The following is a 19815-nucleotide window of genomic DNA, read 5'->3' on the forward strand; positions in this document are numbered from 1 at the left end:
CTGAGAGCAGAGCGGGCGGGCGCGGCTATGGGGCAGAACTGTCCGTGTATTTGTAGGAAGACAGCAAGCGCCGAAGACGGGCCTGAGCTTGCAACTGTCTGTCGGTGTCTCTTTTGAGTAGATCATTTTCATTTCGAGGAGGCAGTTCCTTTCAGTGGCTGCGCAGACGACGGACACCAAATCCAGCTGACATCGCCCTGGCGGAGGCAGGACGGTTGGGCAGAGGCTCGGAGAAGAGCCGGCTTAGCCTCTGCCCGTGCGAAGGGCTCGGAAGTGAGGTGGCCGGCTCGGAAGTGAGGTGGCCGGCTCGGAGCTGCCGTCCCCCTTCCTGGCGGGGGAGGCCGTGCGCCGCAGCGCCCAGTCGCAGCCTTCTCAGACCGGCAGTGTGGCTGGCGGCGGTCACCCGCTTGCCTATGCTGTCCCCGACTGTGGGACGCCCCGTGGCCTGTGCCGGCTGCTGGAAGTGCAGGAGGACGGCTCTGCCCCTGCCCGGGGATGGGCGCCGGCCGGCCCTCCCCTGAGCACCGGCACCCCTCACTGCGCCCTGGGCTCTCTCAAGTATTGTCTGGGAAACATTTTTGTGTTTTGAGTAACAGAGGCTGACATTGGTGCGCGTTTGAGCCCTAACCAGAGTAAAATTGAAGGCGTAAAGGCCGGAGACGGATATGTGCCCGTGATTCCAAAGAGTGGGTGTGGCCACGCCTCTTTAATCCAAAAAACAAAGTCATCTTCCCTGTTTCTCCTGACGCCAGCTTACTAAGAAAGAAAACTACAGCCACGTACAGAACCGCCCGCAGAGTGTGTTAACACAGACAGTTGCTGCTAGCTTTTGGCCACTGAGAAACTGATGACTTAAAAACCTTTCTCTGCAACTGAGGCCGCACCCAGCGCGCAGAGGGCTGGCCGCCTCACCTTCGCGAAGCGCCCACTTTGTCCTGGGGATGGGGCAAGCCTGGGTCCCTCGGCTGAGTCCTGTGAACTGTATACATAGTTTTCTCGCTGCCTTAGGGAAACATCATGAGTTTTAATTGCTTTGTTTACGTTTTTACTCTTAGGGACCTCATGAGTTTAAGTTGATGTTTACTCTCCTCACAGAAACCTCCTGTACTTCAAGTACTGGTCAGGACCTTAGAGGGCCTCTCTCAGAAGAGAGATGTTTGCTAGTGTTGCCTGTTCCTGTTTGGTCTAAGTGAGTGTTTCTTCAGCTAATACTCTCCAACGGAAGTTGCCAAATCCTTCTCTGGTTCTCCTGCACCCGCTTTGGTGGTTTCTTTTGATAAATAAGATAAACCACAACCACTGCATCTCATTTTGACCTATGCAAAGTGCTTTTGTCTTGCTGGTCTTAAATTTTGGGGGCAGACAGCATGAGACCAATACCCATTTCTGCCTGCTGGCCAGGAGGTGTGGCCCTGCTTGCCCCTTGGGTGGGGAGTCTGCCGGGCCTTGAGGCGGTGTGCAGACTTGCCTGCTGTCGGCCTGGGGCCGTGTCCAGGTGACAGACACGCCCGTGGAGCGGTGAGGCCTCTGCCGCCAGAGCGCGCCTACGGCTGTGTGCTCGCTTTTGGTTCTTGGTCTCGAGAAATGATCTCTAAGATGAAAATTGCAATGTTTTCGTTATGTAGCACCCGCTACAGCCTGTGCTGGGGATTACGGTGCCAGGATGCTGTACGGTAAGCACGTTGGGGGTTCTGTTTTGTCCAGGGCAAATCCCTTCTGTCCCCTCAATAGAAAATGACAAACTTAGTAATTTTAGAAACTCACAGGCCTCCACCAGAGCATTCAGTGGCAGTACTTGGCTTCATCCTTCATACTATTCAGGAGCCACCACGGAGGTGCTGCCATTTCCGTCAGTTTGAGATCAGCCTTCTGTTTTGACCTCCTGCGTCAGCATCCTCCCCTTCTGGCGCGGCCTGGTCCCCCACGCCCCTGGGAAGCTCAGTGGCAGCTCCACAGGCTGGGAGCGGGGCGCCCTTCCTGGCAGCTTGTTGCTTGCAGATCACCCCCCCCCCCCCCCCGCACTTCTGCCAGAGACTTCCCCTTGGAAGCACGGGCTGCCTCAGGCCAGCCGCCTCCCTGGGATCAGACACAGATTGTGGGTCCTGAAGAGACCTTTGCCTCCCCTCATCTGTGTGCTGGCTTATGTCTGTGCGGGAGCCCTGAGAAGTTCTAGTCTCCTGTTAATGTTCGTGAAAAGGATCAGAGTGTGTTAGAATGTTCCTTAAAATAATGGAGGATGCCAGAAATCCCTGATCTTTTTAACTTCTTAGGCATCTGTGTGTTTGTTAAATGGCCATTAAACTCTACTTTAAATTATTGCCTTGTCCGCTCACATTTAGTGTATTCTGTGAAATAGTTTCAGAAAATTCAGCAAGAAACCATGAAGGCAGTAAGTCCAGAATGTTCTCCTAGAAGCCAGGAAGAGGGAGACTGGGGGATGACAGAGAGCACCGCAGCTCCAGACCCTGCCCGGCTTACCTGACAGGTGGGCTGGCCGCCAGCAGGTGATCCACCAGGAGGACGCCGAGCTGCCCGCCGTGCTGAGACTCTTCTTTCCTAGACAGTGGTGTGGCCAGGTAACCAGCACGGAGCTGCTGCGTCCTCAGGGCCACGGGCTGTGCAGCACAAAGCCCTTGGTGCCCCGGGACCACATGAGCATGACTGCCAGTGACTGTCCAGGGACGCCTTCTCGCGGTAAATGCTGGTGGTTTGGGGTTACCTGGCACTCAATCCCGAGCACTAAATAGCCCGTGGTAGTGGAGAGGTGGCCAGAGGTGGACGCTTCCTTGCTAACACTTAGAGCCTGGAGGTTGAGTCTAGCTAATATTTGCATCGATATCTTAATCGCTTGCTTATGAGTCCCAGAGTGGGTGGTTCCCAGGTGCTCCCGATCAGGTTGTCTCTCCGGTCCTCACTTTGGTTTCACCGCATCACAGCATTCCTTCCTCCGTGTTTCAGCTGGTGTCTAAATACGGCGAGGAGAGGAGACACAACCGCAGTGGCCCCTCCGGAGTTCAGTAGTCACTAAAAGCCACGTAGCCAGAGTGCAGGCTTCTAGTGAGTGCAAACGTTTTTCAGTTTTATTTACAACTTAGGAGAGAGCATCTTTATCAACGTGCAGGTTAGTCCAGGAACTGGAGCCATGCTGCTTCAGCCCAGCGGATTGAGCATCTTCAGATCCACATGTGCGTCCGGAGTAAGCCCTTCCTGGACCCAAAATTTTGTGGCCTCTTGGGCCTCTGCTTACCTCAGGAGGCGGCCTCTGCTCTCACCTTTGGTAGTTTCTACCTGGTGTGAACCTCCTGGTCTTGCTCTCTGTTCCCCCAGATGGGGCCTGCACATTCTGTCCTGAAGAAACAGAACAGGGCTCGGCAGAAACCGCTTGGCCTTCCCTGGGGCTCTGGCTGGGCAGGAAGCAGGGCGGGGTGGGGCGTTTGTTCACACCCAGTGGGGCTGCATGCTCACGGCAGGGGAGGGTGTGCGTCGCTCAGTAGCTCTGGCTGCGGCTCACAGTGGATGCGGGGACGCTGGCAGCACGGGGTGACAGCAGGGCAAATCCCGACACACAGAGGCAGTCGGGTGGGCAGCTTCCTCCTTTGTCCTGAAGCTTTGCTCGTGGCATGGATGGGCAGCAGATCAGGTGGCAGGCCGTAGGTGATGGCCCTCATTTCCTCTGGGAGAAAAGCACATGGATTCTATACTGCAGATGCATTTCCACCTGTGCGGTGTCGCAGTGAACACCGGTCTTTCCCACTGTGGGGCTGGGGGTGGGAGGCGCCCCTCAGTCTGTCAGTCCCCTGGTGTAAGGGGGAGCCCAGGCTTGTGCCTTGAGCCTCATGGCCCGGAAAGGGCTCACAGCTCCTGCTTTCTGCTCCATAGTAAGCACCAGGACGGGCTCGTGCTGTGGGGGACGGGCAGTAAATAAGAGAAGATTCATTAGGAATTGCTAGTCTTCTCAAGGCCAAGGTGACAGTTGCTGCCCCAAGAGCGCCTGGAGGTCAGGCAGGGTGAGGCTCCGTAGCCAGTTACCCCTCCCTGGGGCTGTCACCTCATGCCTGGAGCCTTCCGGCCAAGGCCATTTCTGTAGTATTTTACTTTTCATAGCTGTCATAGTAACAGGCTTTAACCTCTAACAACTTTTTTTTTTTTAAAGATTTATTTATTTATGTATGTATGTATGTATGTATGTATGTATGCAAGCACTGGGTACAGTCAGAAGCTCAGGAGGGTGAGAGGATTCACCAGAGCCAGAGCGGGGAGCAGAGCAGGCAGAAGGACCGAAGGACACTGCTGAGGGGAGCAGCGGGCGGCAGGAAAGGTCTGCGCGCCATGCGGGACCCTCCTCCGGTGGCTGGGGAGCAGCCGGGGATTGAACCGGCGCTGCAGAGGCTGCAGGCAGCTTCGCAACCCAGCGCTCAACCGCTGTGCCACCGGGGAGGCCCCAACCTCTAACAACTTTCATCAGAGAAACACAGATCACTCTGACGAATCCCCTGAGTGTGTTTCTGTGCAAAGTGCACTCATTTCATGCTACAGATGCTGCTGCGTGTGGAGACGTGCGTGCTGTGTGCAGACACCTCGTGAGCATGGGTGTGGGTCTTATTTGCTTTGTCTTGAGTAAGCGAGGACAAGTACTTACACAAAACATGCCCGGGGAGGTCTGGGATATCAGGGCACGGCTGGTGCTGCCGCCTGGTGGTTGCCCTGGCCACACGTCCTGCCCTCGGTGCAGGTGTCTGATAGAGCTGTGGCGTGGAAAGATAAGTTTTTCATGGAATAGTCAAGAATCTTTTACCATAAAAAAATGTAGGATCCTTCCTCTGAGTCTGACTTAAGCAGACTTGATTTAACTGTAAGAAAGAACATATTTCTAGAGGCAATATTTGAGTATAAAATTTTGACATAACTTTTCTTTCCCCACCCCAGTACTAAAGACAGTGTTTAAAGGCAGCCCCGGGGATGGGGCTGCTGGGAAAAGACGTGCCTGTGCTCTGGAGGGAGAGCGGAGCTGCTCCCGGGCCGGGCCCCAGGTCGCGTGGTCACAGTGGCAGCCCTGGCCGCCCCGCCTTGATCTCGCTGAGGAAAGTGGTGGAAAGCACCCTGAATGCCGTCACATGTAAAATAAGTTTAGGGACAGGTTTATGTTCCCATGATCCTTTCTGGAGGTGGGAGGTGAAGAGACTCAGCTGGGCTAGTGATGGGCTGAGCTAGCGGGTCAGCCAGAGAAAGAGGCATTTTGGGGACCTGATGTGGTCTCAGCGCAGCCAGGACCCCCGGTTCCTGCGGGGAGAACACCGTCCTGGGCTAGTGTGGCCTGGGAGGGCGTGGAGCTCGGCTGGAGAGACTCCTGGCCCACGGTCTTTGGGAGGCCTGTGGGAGGGCCCCACTGGCTCTTTGACTCGTGGAGAGGGTCGAGGTGCGGCCCTCAGGCCTCAGCAGCACTGTGGCCCTTGGGTGTGAGGGCTGGAGCCAGGCGCAGTGGGGCGCTTTCGGCCTGCGCCCGCCCACCTTAGCTGAGACAGGCAGGACATGCCGGCAAGAGCTGCGAGGTCTTGTCACCCTGACTGTCCTGGTGGCTGCTCCGCTTCCCCGTCTCACCGGAAGTGTTTGCTTTTTCTCATCTGTAGAGGTCCTGTAATAAGGAGGGAGCCGAACAGGCTCAAAAAGAAAATGAATTTCAAGTAAGTAATGAAGCCCTCTGCCTCCCTCTGAGGCATGAACTGGCACTGGCTGACGGCGCTGCCCAGGCCAGACCCCCACCCCCCACCCAGTCCTGTCCATGGGGAACAGGCTCTTGTCCGCTGGGCGCCGCCTGGCAGGGCCAAGCGCGTTGCAGGGCTCGGAGTCCATTCGCATGTAGGGGTTCTGGGTGTCTTCTGTCCGTCTCCGCGGGCGAGGGGTGCCGAATGCTGAGGCGGCGGCCATGGGCCCTGCACTCCTGCCCGTCTGTGTGGCAGGGCTGCCTCCCGCGGTTGCGCGTCTTCTCTGTGCAGCGCTTGGGGCGGAGGCCGCCAGGCTGGGAGGCCTGTGCACACGGCTGCTCGCCGAGGGCCTCCTGGAGGGTGGAGGTGCCACCGTCCCCTCCAGCTCAGAGACAGGGAGTCCGGGCCAGTGACGGCCCCTCCAGGGAGTAGACGGCTTCTGAGCGGACTCCACGCTGCTGGCTGCATGAAACACGCTCAGGAAGAGAAGCGACAAGGGGTGAGGTGACAGAGTGGAGGTGCCACCATCTTCTCGCACGTCCGTGGACGGCTTTGCACGGCCCTGCTCTGAGGTCCTGGTGCAGCGGAGCCGGGATGTGCCCCAGGGGCCCGAGGAAACGCTGCTGGGAGAAAGTGACCCCATCTTGTCATCCCCACAAGCTTTCCGCCTGTGGACCTGGTGTCTCCTGGTGGCAGTGGGGGCTGCTCCGTGGGAAGGCTGGATCCTCGCGGGCCTCCGTCCTCCTCTCACGCGCCCCAGGGAAGGCCCTCACTCCCTCCCGCTCTCCATCCCCCCTCCAGGCTGGTCCTCAAGCTGGCCTCAGCGCTGAAGGCCCGAGACCCTCTGTCGGTGGCCCTTGTCCCCAGGCTCCTGGCCCAGACCTGTCCTGGCGTTCCCCTCTACGCCAGCGGATGGCTGCGCCCTGCCAGCCTGCACCCTCATGGGACCACGGGGCTCGCCTGGCGTGTCTCACCGGGTGCAAGCTCTTCCTCCCCGTCACGGTGAACTCCGAATCCGTCCTTTCCGCTCAGGCCAGGCCGCCGGGGCCCTCGCCTGTAGCCTTCCCTCCGAACTGCACCTCGGAGCTCCTCCCCACCTCCTCGCGCCCCCTGCAAGCCACCGCCCTCCTCATGGGCCCTCTCCCACTGTCCGAGGGCGTGTGCCCTTGTGACCGCGCCAGCCTCTTGCTAGGCTCAGGCCGGGCTGTGGGCTTTGTCCTGGCAGGTCCCGGGCTCACAGCCGACTCCCCTCCCTGCTTCCCGCCAGGTGTCCTAAGCCACCGGCTTTCTTCCTGCCACAGGCCCTTTGCGGATGGGGCCCTTCGACTAGAACGTTGCGCCCACCTGTCTCCACCCTCCTATCTGATTACGCTCTCCCAGAGGCCACGTCCACGGGGCCACGCTTTCCCCTCATGTCTTGCTTTTAGCACCACGTTCCTCCCCTTCACGTTCCATGGCTGCAAAACCTCGTGAGGCGCCTTACTGGCGCACTGCAGCTCTGCGCCTGCTGCCTGCACGGGCACTGGCTGCGCCTTGCCCACCCCCCCCCCGCTGGGGCGCACTCCCAGTCAGGGCGCCCCGCCTCGGCAGCTGTCCTGCTCTATACCTGCATGTTCCCCCCGCGGGGCCGCAGGGCGCAGGCGGTGCTTGGGTTCTGCAGCTGGTCCTTCAGGTCACGGGGAGGCGGTGGCTGTCAGATGGAGGGGGCGGGGTCTCTTCTCCAAGCCCTGTGTGTGGGGGCTTGGGTCTGCTGCTGACCCCGTCTTCTGAGGCTCTCTCCCCAGAGCTGGACCCTGCGGGGCAGGCTGCACGGGGGTAGTGCAGCTCCGGGGCATCTTCCTGACCCTGTCGCAGCAGTGAGCTGCAGGCCTTGGCGCCCCTGTCTATGCCCTCCCTACTGCCACAGCCTGGCTCCCTGCTCCCCTGCGGCTCTTACCTTGCCTCCCAAGCCCAGGGAGGATCCGCTGGCAGCGCTTGATCTGCTGCCCTCCTCTGCTTTCCCTGTTGTCCTGCCTCATCGGCTGTGGGTGGTGGGCTGCGTGCTGCTGGCGGGACACACGGCGTGTCTGTTGCTCTGGTCCATGAGGTGGTGCAGGCGGCCAGGAGGTGAAGGTGCAGGTGCAGTACCCCTGTGCTGGTGTCTCCGTGGTGGCGTCGGGAGGAAGCGTTGTGTTGCTGTGCCCGTCGGTGGCTCTGGGCTCTGCCGGGCCCTCCTTTTCAGCCAGGCCCTTGACTTGAAACACTGTTGATAGCTGAGCAAGGCCCAGCCCCCCGATCCCCCAGCCACACAGGGCCACTGGCCTCTTCACCCTGCTCTGCCCACTTCTACCTCCTCAGTTACTCCAGCCCCCGGGCCCCCAGCGCTCCAAGTGCCTCTCCCGTTCCTGCCGGGGCCCGGGCTTCCTGTGGGTCTCTCACGCTTTCTCACCGCTCAGGTAGGTCTGTCGCCTCCTTGGATGTTGTCCCCCGTCACACCCACTGGTCACGTTGCATCTCTGTCCCTCATTGCCACTATCCCGATCCACCCGGACTCGCCGTTGACCTGTCCCGTCCAGCGTGGGAGCACCGTGGGGCAGGGCCAGGCGCGCAGTGGACACCCAGTGGCTATTTTTGGGTGAATGTAGGAATGGTTGAAGCCAAAATAAGTAGCTTGGGGAAGTCGCACCAGCTGTGGCTGGACCTGCGGCCTGCTTGCCCCGGCTTGGTGGGGCGGACCCGGAGCCCGTCGGTCGACCTTGCTCTCTGCCGGCGCGCCGCCCCTAGCAGCAGGCAGGAGGGTGTCGGGACTCGGCAGCTGCTGGGGCGCCCGCTGCCACGCCTCCTCATCCCTGCCAGCCGCCATACCCGCCTGCTTCTCCTGCTCGTGACTTGGTCGCTTCGTTTTCTCTCTCGCTAGTCTCCCCTCCAAAAAAAGAAGAGACAAAATGAAAAAACCCAGACTCTTCCCTGCACACACCATCCCCCTTCCTCATGGCCTGAGAGGGAGCTGAGAGGCAGGGGCACCCTGCAGAGCCTCTGGCCATCCGGGCGGCGCAAGCCCACACAGCGCACCGGGGCTCCCCTAGCTTGTGCTGTGTGTACAGAGCACTGGCCGTACAGCAGTAATAAAGTGGGGTGTAAATCTAAATATAAAGCCTGACCTTTTCAACTTTGAGGGTCCCTGGTGTTTGTGCGGTGCCAACATTAACACCCTTCAGCTTGGTCTCTGCGCAGAGGGAAGTTGAAGAACAAGTTTTAATTCCAACAGAATTCTGGCCGCCCGGACGGAAGTCCTCGCCCCGCTCTGCAGGGGTGGGGGAAAGTGCAGGAGTTTGGGTTGAGGTGGTAGGGACGGCGGAGGCCCTGGCGGCCCCGGGGGCAGTCCCCCGGCCTGCGCCTCCTTGCCCAGCGTACTCTGCGCTTGTTCAGGTGGGGGCCCGCAGCCCTTACAGCCCTTGGCTGTGCCGCAGGCAGCGTGAGTGCCCTTCGTCTCCGGCAGGGGCCTCTGAGGCCAGACAGGGCCAGCGTGCCTGAGCGGCTTGCGCCAGGACCAGACAGACAAGCGCAGGCATGTTGCTGGCCCTGCAGCAGCCCGGAGCTGTAGCTCTAAGGGCCACCTGATACCCTGCTCGAGTCCATGGGGCCCTGCTGGGCTGCGTTGCCGTCGTCCGGTCAGCCTGCTGGGGCCCCCAGAACCTAGAGCCTGGTGGACCCGAGGCCTGAGATGCAGAGGCCAACACATTCGGGCAAGGGCGGACTCATGACCGTCCGGCCTGCCTTCTTCCGCGGTGCAGGGGCTGAGCATGCAGCTCTGTCCTCAGGTGTCAGCACGCTGGGCCCTGGAGATGCCACCCTGTGACCTCATCCAACCAGTCACCTCCCAGGGGCCCCAGATACCATTGCTTTGGTCTCGGGGCTCAGCATAGGGCTGGGAAGGACTGTCATGTATGCAAACCTGCAGAACAGGCTCACGACGTGCTGGGCATACCGTGACTGTGGGCCATACAGGGTAGGGCCCAGGCTGTGATTGTGGGGGATTTTCGACAAATCGAGTAACTTCACTTTGATGAGGACCCATTGCCTTTGGATGTGTCTTTGCTTTGTCTTCTTGCTGACTGGATGCATCATTGCCAACTGGGTGCCCTAGGAGGTTTCTGGGTTTGTTTTTGTAATTCTGAGCAGTGTTTCTGTTTTGTTTTTGATCAGCATTTCTCCAGGGGTGTATACCTTTCCCCAAAATCCCCCCCAAAAGCTTGTTTTCTTTCTTTTTTTTTTTTAAGATTTATTTATACAAGCACTGGGTACAGTCAGAAGCGCGGGAGGGTGAGAGAATTCACCAGAGCCAGAGCGGGGAGCAGAGCAGGCAGAAGGACCGAAGCACACGGCTGAGGGGAGCAGCGGGCGGCAGGAGAGGTCTGCGCGCCATGTGGGACCCTCTCCCGGCGGCCGGGGATTGAACTGGCGCTGCAGAGGCTGCGGCAGCTTTGCAATCCATCGCTCAACCGCTGCGCCACCGGGGAAGGCCCCCCAAAAGCTTTCTTAACAGGGCTGAGTCAGAATCATCTGCGAGTGTTGCCAGACAACAGCTGTGGGACCCTCCTCAGACAGAACCGAGATCCTCTGTTTGTGATAGCTCCCTAATAGATTCAGGGGCACTCTCTGGCCAGTTCAACAACCCCCAAAAAGGAAAATTTTAAGCTGTGTCATCATGTTTTAGGGGATGAATGAGTTTGAATTGAGACCAAAGATGGATTTTGAAGGCATAGGATTACAGTGCCACGGTAGTTCTGGGACTCGGACAGACCTCTCGTTTGGCAGGAGGAGGCGGTCAGGGATAAGAGCCAGAAATAGGAAGCCCCATGGTCCTGCGGGGTATTCCTGAGCCAGACGGCACATTCTTCTTCCGACTCGGCAGTTCCCACTGTCCTGGCCCCACAGGGCAGTGGGGAGCAGAAGGTGCTCCCCGGAGCAGACCTCAGCCAGGGTATTGTCCGGGTTTTGACAAGACACCAAGACTGGGATGTATACAAAAGCTTTAAGATAAACGAGACAGTGAAATCTCCATACTGTTCTGTTACGGTTCTGTTTTTGGATCCAGTGACCCCAATTAAACTTGTATTTTCAAATCTCATTGGTACAGCCTGGCCTTTCCAGCCTGGGCCCTGCATGTTAGAGCCCAGTTGGCCTTGGGCTCTTCCTGTGTGGATGGGGACAGCTCCAGGGCACTGCCCTCTCGTGGGCTGCTGAGGGGTGGCAGGGGCACGTTGGGTGCCTGGTATGAGGCCGCACACCCTGAACATCTGCCTTGTGCCATCTTTTCTAGGGGGCCGAGGCCATGGTTCTGGAGAGCGTCATGTTCGCCATTCTTGCCGAGAGGTCGCTGGGGCCCCGGCTCTACGGCATCTTCCCCCAAGGTCGCCTGGAGCAGTTCATCCCGGTAAGACTTGGCAGCCGCCGGCACATGCCTGCTGCTGCAGGGCTGCGACGCCGTGGCTGGAATAGTAACGCCATTTCTGTTATGAAACTGTCAGAAATAAAGGAAAACCCGTTTTCTATTGAATTTATATCAGAACCTGTCTTTCCTGCAGAGATATGTCCGTCCAAGTGAAAAACATACAGCAGTCCTTTAAGCAACACCATCTCGTCATAAAGTTGATGAGAAAGGGCAGTGTCGCACACTGCACTGGGGCTGCTCACGTGCCGTGAGTTTCATGGAAGTCGCAGTTTCCAAGAAGCTGTAGCCCGCGGCCAGCCCACTGAGGTGCCCGCCCGGCCCTGGGAAGGGCTCTCCCTCCTCGCCCTGCAGGAGGCCCCCGAGGACGCACCTCCTGCCATGCCTGCCCCAAGGGGTGCCAGGACAGGCCTGAGTGCAGGCCTGCACCGTCGGGCAGGCACTCGGCGGCCAGGCTCCACGTTGTGTCTGGCCGGACCTGGAGGATGGAGTTCCTCCAAGAGACCCCGCGGCCCTGGGCAGGCACGTCCTGTGGTCTGTGGCCCCCAGTGTCACAGGGCTGGGCTCTCCTTGGCAGCCATCTCACAAAGCCCATGTGGAGAGGTGACGGCTGCCAGACATGAGCCACATCCGGTCGCTGAAGTACCTGAGAGTTTTGTAAACACTGGCCACTCCGAATGGCTACAAGGGGAATGTGTGAATCTTAAAACAATATTGAATAATAAAACCAAATTGCAGAGGACTACGGTCAGATCCTTGTAGTAAAGACTGACAGAGGCAAACTAAACAGGCGCCTGTGTGTGCATGCATGTGCCCGGCTCCCTGAGGAAAGATGCGGGCCAGGGAACACGCCCCAGCAGCGGCCTCGCAGGCGGGAGTACCCGACATGGTGCCCATCTGGGGCGGCGCCTGCTCTGGTCTGTGCTCCGCGTCGGCCCGCACACAGTGAGGGTGGCTGCTTAGTCCTCTTACACCCTGGGCCTGTCCGTGGCGGCCAGCGCGCAGTGCCACTCCCCGCATGGCCGCCACTCAGCCCAGCCGGTTCTCTGAGCTAGTCCTGGGTTTGCCTGCTGGGTGGGTGAGCTGAGGGCCATCTGCAGGCCCCGTGCTTCAGACGGAGAGCCGTGCCCCTGAGAGCGCTGGTGGTAGCCCTTCTCTGCTCTGGGAAGGGAGCCTGGAATTCTGAGGGTCCTTCTCAGTCTCCTTCGCGTTGAATGTTCCACGCAGCCAGACTCCTCGCTGGCGTTTCCAGCAGAGCTGCATCTGGAGTCTGTCCTGCCACTGCAGCCGCGGCCCTGCTCCCGTCTTGGATGCCAGCTCAGGGAGGGTCCGGTGTTAAGCCGGTGCCCTCGGTGGGCACTTGCCTTTGTGGGCAGGATGCCCGGCCCTGGCGGCATCTCTGCTCCGATGCTGCGCTCCACCTGGTGAGATGGACAGCAGGTGCAGAGTGCCTCCGGCTGTGCGGCGCTGACCCAGGGCCAGCTTTGAGCTGGGACTCCTCTAACTTGGGGACATCCTGTACCCCTGTGAAGTATTGTCTGAGTGTTCAGAGCAGCCGCTCTCAGGGCAGTTCACTGGAAGATGAATGGGCCTCAGGTGACCGCGCGCTCCTGCTGTGGCTGCAGACACAGGGAACCTGGCCCTGCTGCCTTGCAGGGGTGGGCCTTCCTCGCGCCTTTGACTGTTGCCTGATGGGCCCCGGCTCTCACCTGTGATGAGTCAGCAGGGCATCCCAGTTGAAGAAGGAGCTGGGTGCTGGGTCCCATAAAACAAGGTGGAAGACCTGGAGCTTCACCCCAGGGGAGAGTGGGCTCGGTGTCGAGGGTGAGCAGAGATGAGTATGAGTGAGAAGGACCTTCTCAAGGTCGAAGGGTCACCCGAGACGTGCCACGGCCTCACGGGGTCACTGACTGACCGCGCGCAGTACCTGTTCTTCCAGGGAGACAGGCACCCACAGAACTGCCACAGAACTGGCCCCTGGTTCTTAAGATCCTGTGACCTTGCGCACAGGTTCCCTGCACAGAGTCCGTGTTCTGACTGCCTTCTTTTTCCAGAGCCGGCGATTAGATACTGAGGAGTTAAGTTTGCCAGATATTTCTGCAGAAATAGCTGAGAAAATGGCCACATTTCATGGCATGAAAATGCCGTTCAACAAGGAACCGAAATGGCTCTTTGGAACAATGGAAAAGTAAGTGCTGCATCGGCGGCTTCAGAGCTGCTGTGGGCACCCCCCACCTCCCCACCCCCCACCCTGCCGCAGCCCGCCGGTGCACGCTGTCAGGCATGGGGTTTGGCTCTTACCCGGGAAGGGTCTGTTCCTGACGCAGAAAAGAAGTCTGCTGGATGGTGGGTGGGCCGAGACTGCTTCCCGGACCCGCGCCCGGCCCCCTCCCCACCAGGGAGATGGGGTGCCGGTGCCTTCTGCACGTCGCTGCAAGGACAAGCCACGGTCATCAAGCAATGACCTCTGTGCTCCTTCCCCTGCCAGGTATCTCAATCAAGTGCTCAGAATTAAATTTACCGGGGAGTCCCGAGTTAAGCAGCTCCACAAATTCCTCAGTTACAATCTGCCTTTGGAACTGGAAAACCTGAGGTGAGTTTTTCCTTCCTTCGCTTGACTTAGTGAGGACATCTCTCCAGAAATCACTCTCTCACCGAGGCCATTGCCGTGGCCGTCCCCTACGCCCACCTCCGGCCAGCGCCTCCACTGCTCTGCAGGGTGCGTTCCAACAGAAGCCACTGCTGGCTGAACCGCGGTTTCCACGTGCCCGTCACGTCTGCTCAGCATGGCGGTTTCCCGGAGGGAGTAAGATGGCAGAGCAGTGGCTGGAGACTCGGGGAATAGGACTGTCAGGAAAAAAAACTAAAGGGACCACAGGGGCAGCTGGGAGTGTGCCCAGGTGAGGGGGCAGGGGCAGCCAGGAGTGTGCCCCGGTGAGGAGCAGTTCAGCCCAGGCCCTGCAGGGAACAGGAGTGAGAAGCGTGACACCGTCCCCGAGCAGGGGCTCCAGGTGTCTTCACGGGGGTGTGTCCCCAGGCCTCTAGTGTACGCTGGTGTAGGCACACCTTTCGTTCCTCACGCGTCCGGGTGTCTGCTGTATCCAGCATTGTGACTGGTGCTGAGGAGATGGTGACCAAGACGTTCTTCAAGAAGCATCTGTTGGGCCTCCCCGGTGGCGCAGCGGTTGAGCGCTGGGTTGCGAAACTGCGCGCGGCCTCTGCGGCGCCGGTTCGATCCCCGGCTGCTCCCCGGCCACCGGAGGAGGGTCCCACATGGCGCGCAGACCTCTCCTGCCGCCCGCTGCTCCCCTCAGCAGTGTACTTCGGTCCTTCTGCCTGCTCTGCTCCCCGCTCTGGCTCTGGTGAATTCTCTCACCCTCCCGCACTTCTGACTGTACCCAGTGCATGTATAAACAAAAACAAACAAACAAACCAGCAAACAAATAAATAAAGCATGCCTCTATATAAAAAAAAAAAAAAAAAAAAAAAAAAAAAAAAAAAAGAAGCATCTGTTGTAGTAGGAGAGACAGGAAACAAGTAAATAAAACAATGGCAAGGTGTGATAAGTGCCGAGAAGGAAAGCAGAGGTCAAGGTAGACCGACAGGGAGGGACCACTCTGGGCAGTGGTCAGACGGCGCCGGGGAGGGGCCTACAGGCCAAGTCCGTACCCGCACGAGGCAGGCGTGGGGTCCTGCTGGCGGGGTCCTCCCAGAGAGGAGCCCTGTGGTGGGCAAGGGCCGGGCGTCCTCGGCCTGTGTGTCTGGGCTGAGCTGCCTTGGAGCTCTCGCCTCTTCAGAGCTTGCAGGATTCACGTGAACAGTGACATGCACCCTGATATAGTGCGGGGTGCCGAGGGCGGCGGCCGTGCCAGGGCCACGAGTAACAGCACGCCTTCCTTCCCAGGTCCCTGCTGGAATCGACTCCATCCCCAGTCGTGTTTTGTCATAACGACTGTCAGGAAGGTGAGCGCTGCGCCCTGTTGTGCTGAAGCTGGGGGTGTACAGGATGGGGTGTGGCGGCGCTGGGAGTCGGGGAGAGGGGGTTAGGTGACGTGTCACAGCCACACGGCGCGGTCTTCCGTGACTGTTAAAGGAACGAGGCTGAGTGTCATGCAGACCAGCAGGAGAATCTCCGGGATGCGTGGATATAAAAGGAAGTGTTAGACGACGTCGCCTGCCATCCCATGTCTGTGAAATAGATTCATAGGAAAATTCTGGGAAGCTTCCGCAAACGGGGAGGTGGGATAAAGGACTTAATCCTGCCAAATCACGTCATTCAGCGAGCGAATGGCCCGGCAGATCTGGAACAGCAGAGCTAGCCCCCCCACCCCCCCTTGCTCGCAGTGCCCTGCAGCTTGTCAGTGCGCTTCTCCTTAATGCCAGCCCGCGTGCCATGAATGGCTTCAGGCTTCTCTCCGATAAGAAAAGGACGGTGGGAAGTCAGCCGTGGGCCCAGGGGGGAGGCCCAGCGTGCCTTCTTTTGGGCCGCTGCCTCCAGTTCCTTCCTGGTCACTGGAAACTGAAGGCTAGTGCTGACCCACCGAGGAACCAGGCCTCCTGCAGGACCAGGAGGAAGAGCGGCCAGAAAGCCAGCAAGGCCCCACCCCAGGGCCTGCCAGTTGCCCGGCAGCCCAGATGCCCGACGCTGCCAAGAGGGGGCCTGGAGCTGGCCCCTGAGGAGCCTACCGGTGGCCCCCGCTTCGAGGGCTTGAACCTTCTTCTCAGAAAACGTGCCCAGAGTAAAAGCCGTGTCCTCCAAACCTTTTTGTAGGTAACATCTTACTGCTGGATGGCAGAGAGAATTCTGAAAAGCAGAAACTGATGCTTATCGACTTTGAATACAGCAGCTATAATTACAGGTAATAATGTTGGAGTCGGTTGTTTTATTTCAGTATTCTCGCTGTCTTGAGACATCCATGACATGACTAGAAGACGTGGGCGGTGGTGTTCTGGGCGGGTGGTCTCCCCCGGAAGCCGTGCTCCCGCCCCGGGCTTGCCGTCCTGGGGCAGCCGCTCTGCTGCTTGGCTGACCGTTGTGGCCGCGGCCTGCAGGACACAGGGCCTGGCGCTTGCGTCGGACTCGGCCCGCCTTCCTCTCACTGCGGTGCTGGCTGCGGAGAATGTGCTTGAGCGGAGGCGGGGGCTTTGGCATGCGGGTGGGGCCTGGGCTGTCCCTGCCCCTGGAGCCGCCGTCCTCCGGTCCTCAGCCGGCCCGGGCGGGGGCGTCTGGACATGGCCGGCGTCAGGCCGTTTGCCTCACCTCTGTCTCTTGTCTCTTGCCAGGGGATTCGACATCGGGAATCATTTCTGCGAGTGGATGTATGATTATAACTATGAGAAGTACCCTTTTTTCAGAGCCAACATCCAGAAGTACCCCACCAGGAAGCAGCAGGTAGGAGGTGCGTGCCGGCTGCCCGTCGCTGGGTGAGCCCGGTGCGCCGGGTGCGATCACGTCTTCCGCTTGAAAGATGCCTTTTGAAATTGTGGATTGGTTAGCGAGCCCTTTTGCTTCAAATGTTATTTTTTTCTGTTAAACACACACTTGACCGTTGTGTCTGGGTTTTTTCATCTCTGTGCCAGAGGTGCCGCATCTGTCAGAGGGGCCTCCTCAGTGGGTCCTCCTGGTTTTCTCTGAGAAGCCCAGCCTCCCCCCAACCCCCCCGCTTTCTGACCTTCCTCTTGGACGTCGCTGACTTTTCTCTGTCCATGCTGAGCAGAGAGAAGTGACCTTTTGCGTGCTGCGGTTTAGTCACTGCTGCAGTGTCTACAGCCCCCTCCTGCCCCAAGCTGTGGGCATCAACCACATTTCTAGACTGGCTGATAACGCGAGTCTGTCCAAGTGAGGTGGCCAAGACGGTTGGAGCCCTCAGAGTCCTGGGGCAGAAGGAAGGCTGGAGGAAGTTCGCGACCGTTGAGCCCGGGGAAGAAGGAAGTGGGCAGCAGGGTGCGGCGCCCACTGCTGTGAGACCAGTCAGATTCCAGGGAGTAGCTTGGTCAGAGCTGGAGCCCAGTGGGGGTCACGGCGAGATGGCAGAGTTAACGGATGGCGGTGGAGCCTGTTACCTGCTGAGGTGCCCGGCAGCGGGGATTTAAGGTGCTTCCATTTCTGTTTTCTGGGAGGTTTCAAGACTCGTGTGTAGGTGTTGCTCTTTACCACATAACCTGTGTCTACTGAGGTAGCCTGTCTGTCTTTAGTCCTTTTTTTTTTTTTTTTTTTTTTTTAATTTTTATACAAGAGCTGGGGTGCAGGCCAGAGGCGCAGGAGGGTGAGAGGATCCACCAGAGGCAGAGCGGGGAACAGAACAGGCAGACTGACCGAAATACACTGCTGAGCAGCGGGCGCGACAGGAGAGGTCTGTCGCGCCATGTGGGAATCTCCCTGGCTGGAAATTGAACCCGCGCCGCAGAAGCTGCGGACAGCTTCACAGCGCTGCACTCAACCCACTACGCCACTGGGGAGGCCCTGCCTTTAGTCTATTAATGAGATGTTTTTAAAGGTTCGGGTCGTCCTTGAATTCCTGAGGTGACCCCAGCTGAGTATAGTGTGCCCTGTGGTGGGCCAGTCCGGCGAGCGCTTGCTTAGGGCTGTGACGTCACTGCACGTACGGGACATGCACCTTTTGATGCTCATTTAAAAAGTTATTGTCTTATCTGCTCTGGGATCCAAATGATCATACTGGTCCCACAAAGTGAGTTGAGAGTCTCCTTTTATTTTCTGGAATGAATTTATAGAAGATGATCTCTGAAAGCTTCATGGTCCTTGCCTGGCAGTTCTTTGGCGGGAGGGTCACTTATTACTATTCCGTTAGGGTGCTGATCTAGTCCTGTTTTTTATTTTCATTTGCCAATTTCAGCATTTAGCATCTCCCAGAAATCAACCCCTGAGGCTGCCTTAGGCATGGGCTTCAAGTAATGCTGTCTGGGCGCGAGCTCCGGCCCGCCACGACTGGCTGGTTCCAAGCTCAGCTTTGTCTCCTCCTCGCTGTGGCACCTCCACTGGGCCCGAGCGGCCATCTTCTCCTTGCCTGGCTCGGCGCGGGGCCCCTGCCCGCCCAGGGCCAGGCCTGGACCTGGACGAAGCTTTCTAGTGGTGGGAGGTGGCGAGGCGCTGGGAATGGCTTTGGGGAAGGGGAGCAGCCGCTGGGGACCGTGTGGAGAAGGGCTGGCGGCCCTGTTGGCCTGCAGACCGCGCTGGAGGCTGCACCGTTGCCTTGTGATGTGTGACGTGGCGGGAACGTGGGGCCTCCTGAGTCCCTTCTTGTCAGCCGAGTGCGGGACCGGCAGACCCTTGGGTTGTGATTCTCCTCTGAACCAGAGCCCGAGTGTGTAAATGACTGTGGCTCTTAGAGGTGGGAGGCCCCCACCCTGCCTGACCGCCGCCAGCCGGAGGGGACACCTGCGTGAACGCCGGCAGGCCTGGGAGGGCAGGTGAGGCTTTCCCTGCTGCGGGTCCGACCGTGGGCGAGGTCGGGATCAGGACCCGGCCTGCCGCTGCCCTGCCGACTGCGCGGCACGGGCCCCGGGGCTCGCATCGACGCTGTGACCAGGCCCGTCCGGCGTCTCTGGCGCGGCCCCGGAGTTGCCTGGGCGGTGACCCCGCAGCTGTCCACGTGACCTGTTTTCAAGTCACCGATCCTAACGTCATGGCTTTCTTTCCAGCTCCATTTTATTTCCAGCTACTTGGCTGCGTTCCAAAATGAATTTGAAACCCTCAGTAATGAAGCAAAGTCCAGTGTAGAAGAAGAAATGTTACTTGAAGTCAATAGGTACCGTTCGCCTCTGGGTGGGGGGCAGCTTGGGCTGCGCTGGGGTTCCCGCTCGCAAGTGGGGCATTTCGGAAACTCTGTATAATCCTCCGTCTCTGGGACTTGACTTTGCCCCAAACAGAGCACTTGTGCCTGTCCACCTGGCGGAGAGTAGCACCAGGAGGGCCCGCCACCGGCGTGGACACCGGCTCCGCCCGCGCCGGCCATCAGCCGCAGGGCTCTGAGTGCCGGCCTGGTCTAGGGGGCCCAGAAAACGACTGGACGTTGCTCCTGACCGCTCCCTGGGCGGCGTCTGCAGGCCGCTTGCCTTCAGCTTCTTGAAGGGAGGGAGGCAGGAAAGTGGAGGTGGTGGGGAGCAGACGGAAAGGGCAGCCGGGGCCAGGGCCACGAGGAGAACAGGCGGGAGCGGTGAGGACGCGGCCGCGTCTGGCCCGTGCGGGAGGAGCGGCGCTCCAGCCGGCTGGGGCTGCTGTTTGGAGACTAGGATCCGCGGTGACGGGCGTGATCCCACCGGATGCCCGCCCGCCCGCTCCTCTCCTGGCAGGCCCCGAGTGGGGGGCGGAGAGGGGGCGAGGGCCAGTCCCCTCCTGGGGTGGCAGCGCAGCGGGGCCGCGCAGCGTGGTGCTTCCCTGAAGGGCCCAGGCCCCGCCGCAGGGCCGGGGGCTTGTCTGTCAGTTCGCCGCAGCCCCGTCGTGCACGCCCTCCGCTCACGCACGCCCCCTCGCCACTGCAGGTTCGCGCTGGCCTCCCACTTCTTCTGGGGACTGTGGTCCATCGTGCAGGCCAAGATCTCATCCATCGAGTTTGGGTACATGGTATGTTCTGGGTGTTTCTTCTCTCCTGCCCCGGGGCACGTGCTGGGGGTGTGGGTGTTTGGACCGGCCTCCCGGCGCCCGGAGAGGCAGCTTGCCCTCAG

At 59.4% G+C, this 19815-nt stretch overlaps 1 protein-coding gene across 1 annotated transcript in view; it reads left to right on the forward strand.

The window, feature by feature from the left end:
• CHKA (choline kinase alpha) overlaps positions 1-19815 on the forward strand; it is a 38404-nt gene that overhangs the window by 18012 nt on the left and 577 nt on the right. Inside the window, 8 exon segments of the mRNA XM_037517443.2 lie at positions 11005-11118; positions 13188-13321; positions 13622-13726; positions 15038-15096; positions 15905-15992; positions 16417-16525; positions 18793-18899; positions 19633-19714. Coding sequence (XP_037373340.1) covers positions 11005-11118; positions 13188-13321; positions 13622-13726; positions 15038-15096; positions 15905-15992; positions 16417-16525; positions 18793-18899; positions 19633-19714 — 798 coding nt within the window.

This window comes from Talpa occidentalis, unplaced genomic scaffold, assembly GCF_014898055.3.
Source record: "Talpa occidentalis isolate TD23 unplaced genomic scaffold, MPIMG_talOcc4v2.1 talOcc4.17, whole genome shotgun sequence".
Lineage (NCBI taxonomy): Eukaryota > Metazoa > Chordata > Mammalia > Eulipotyphla > Talpidae > Talpa > Talpa occidentalis.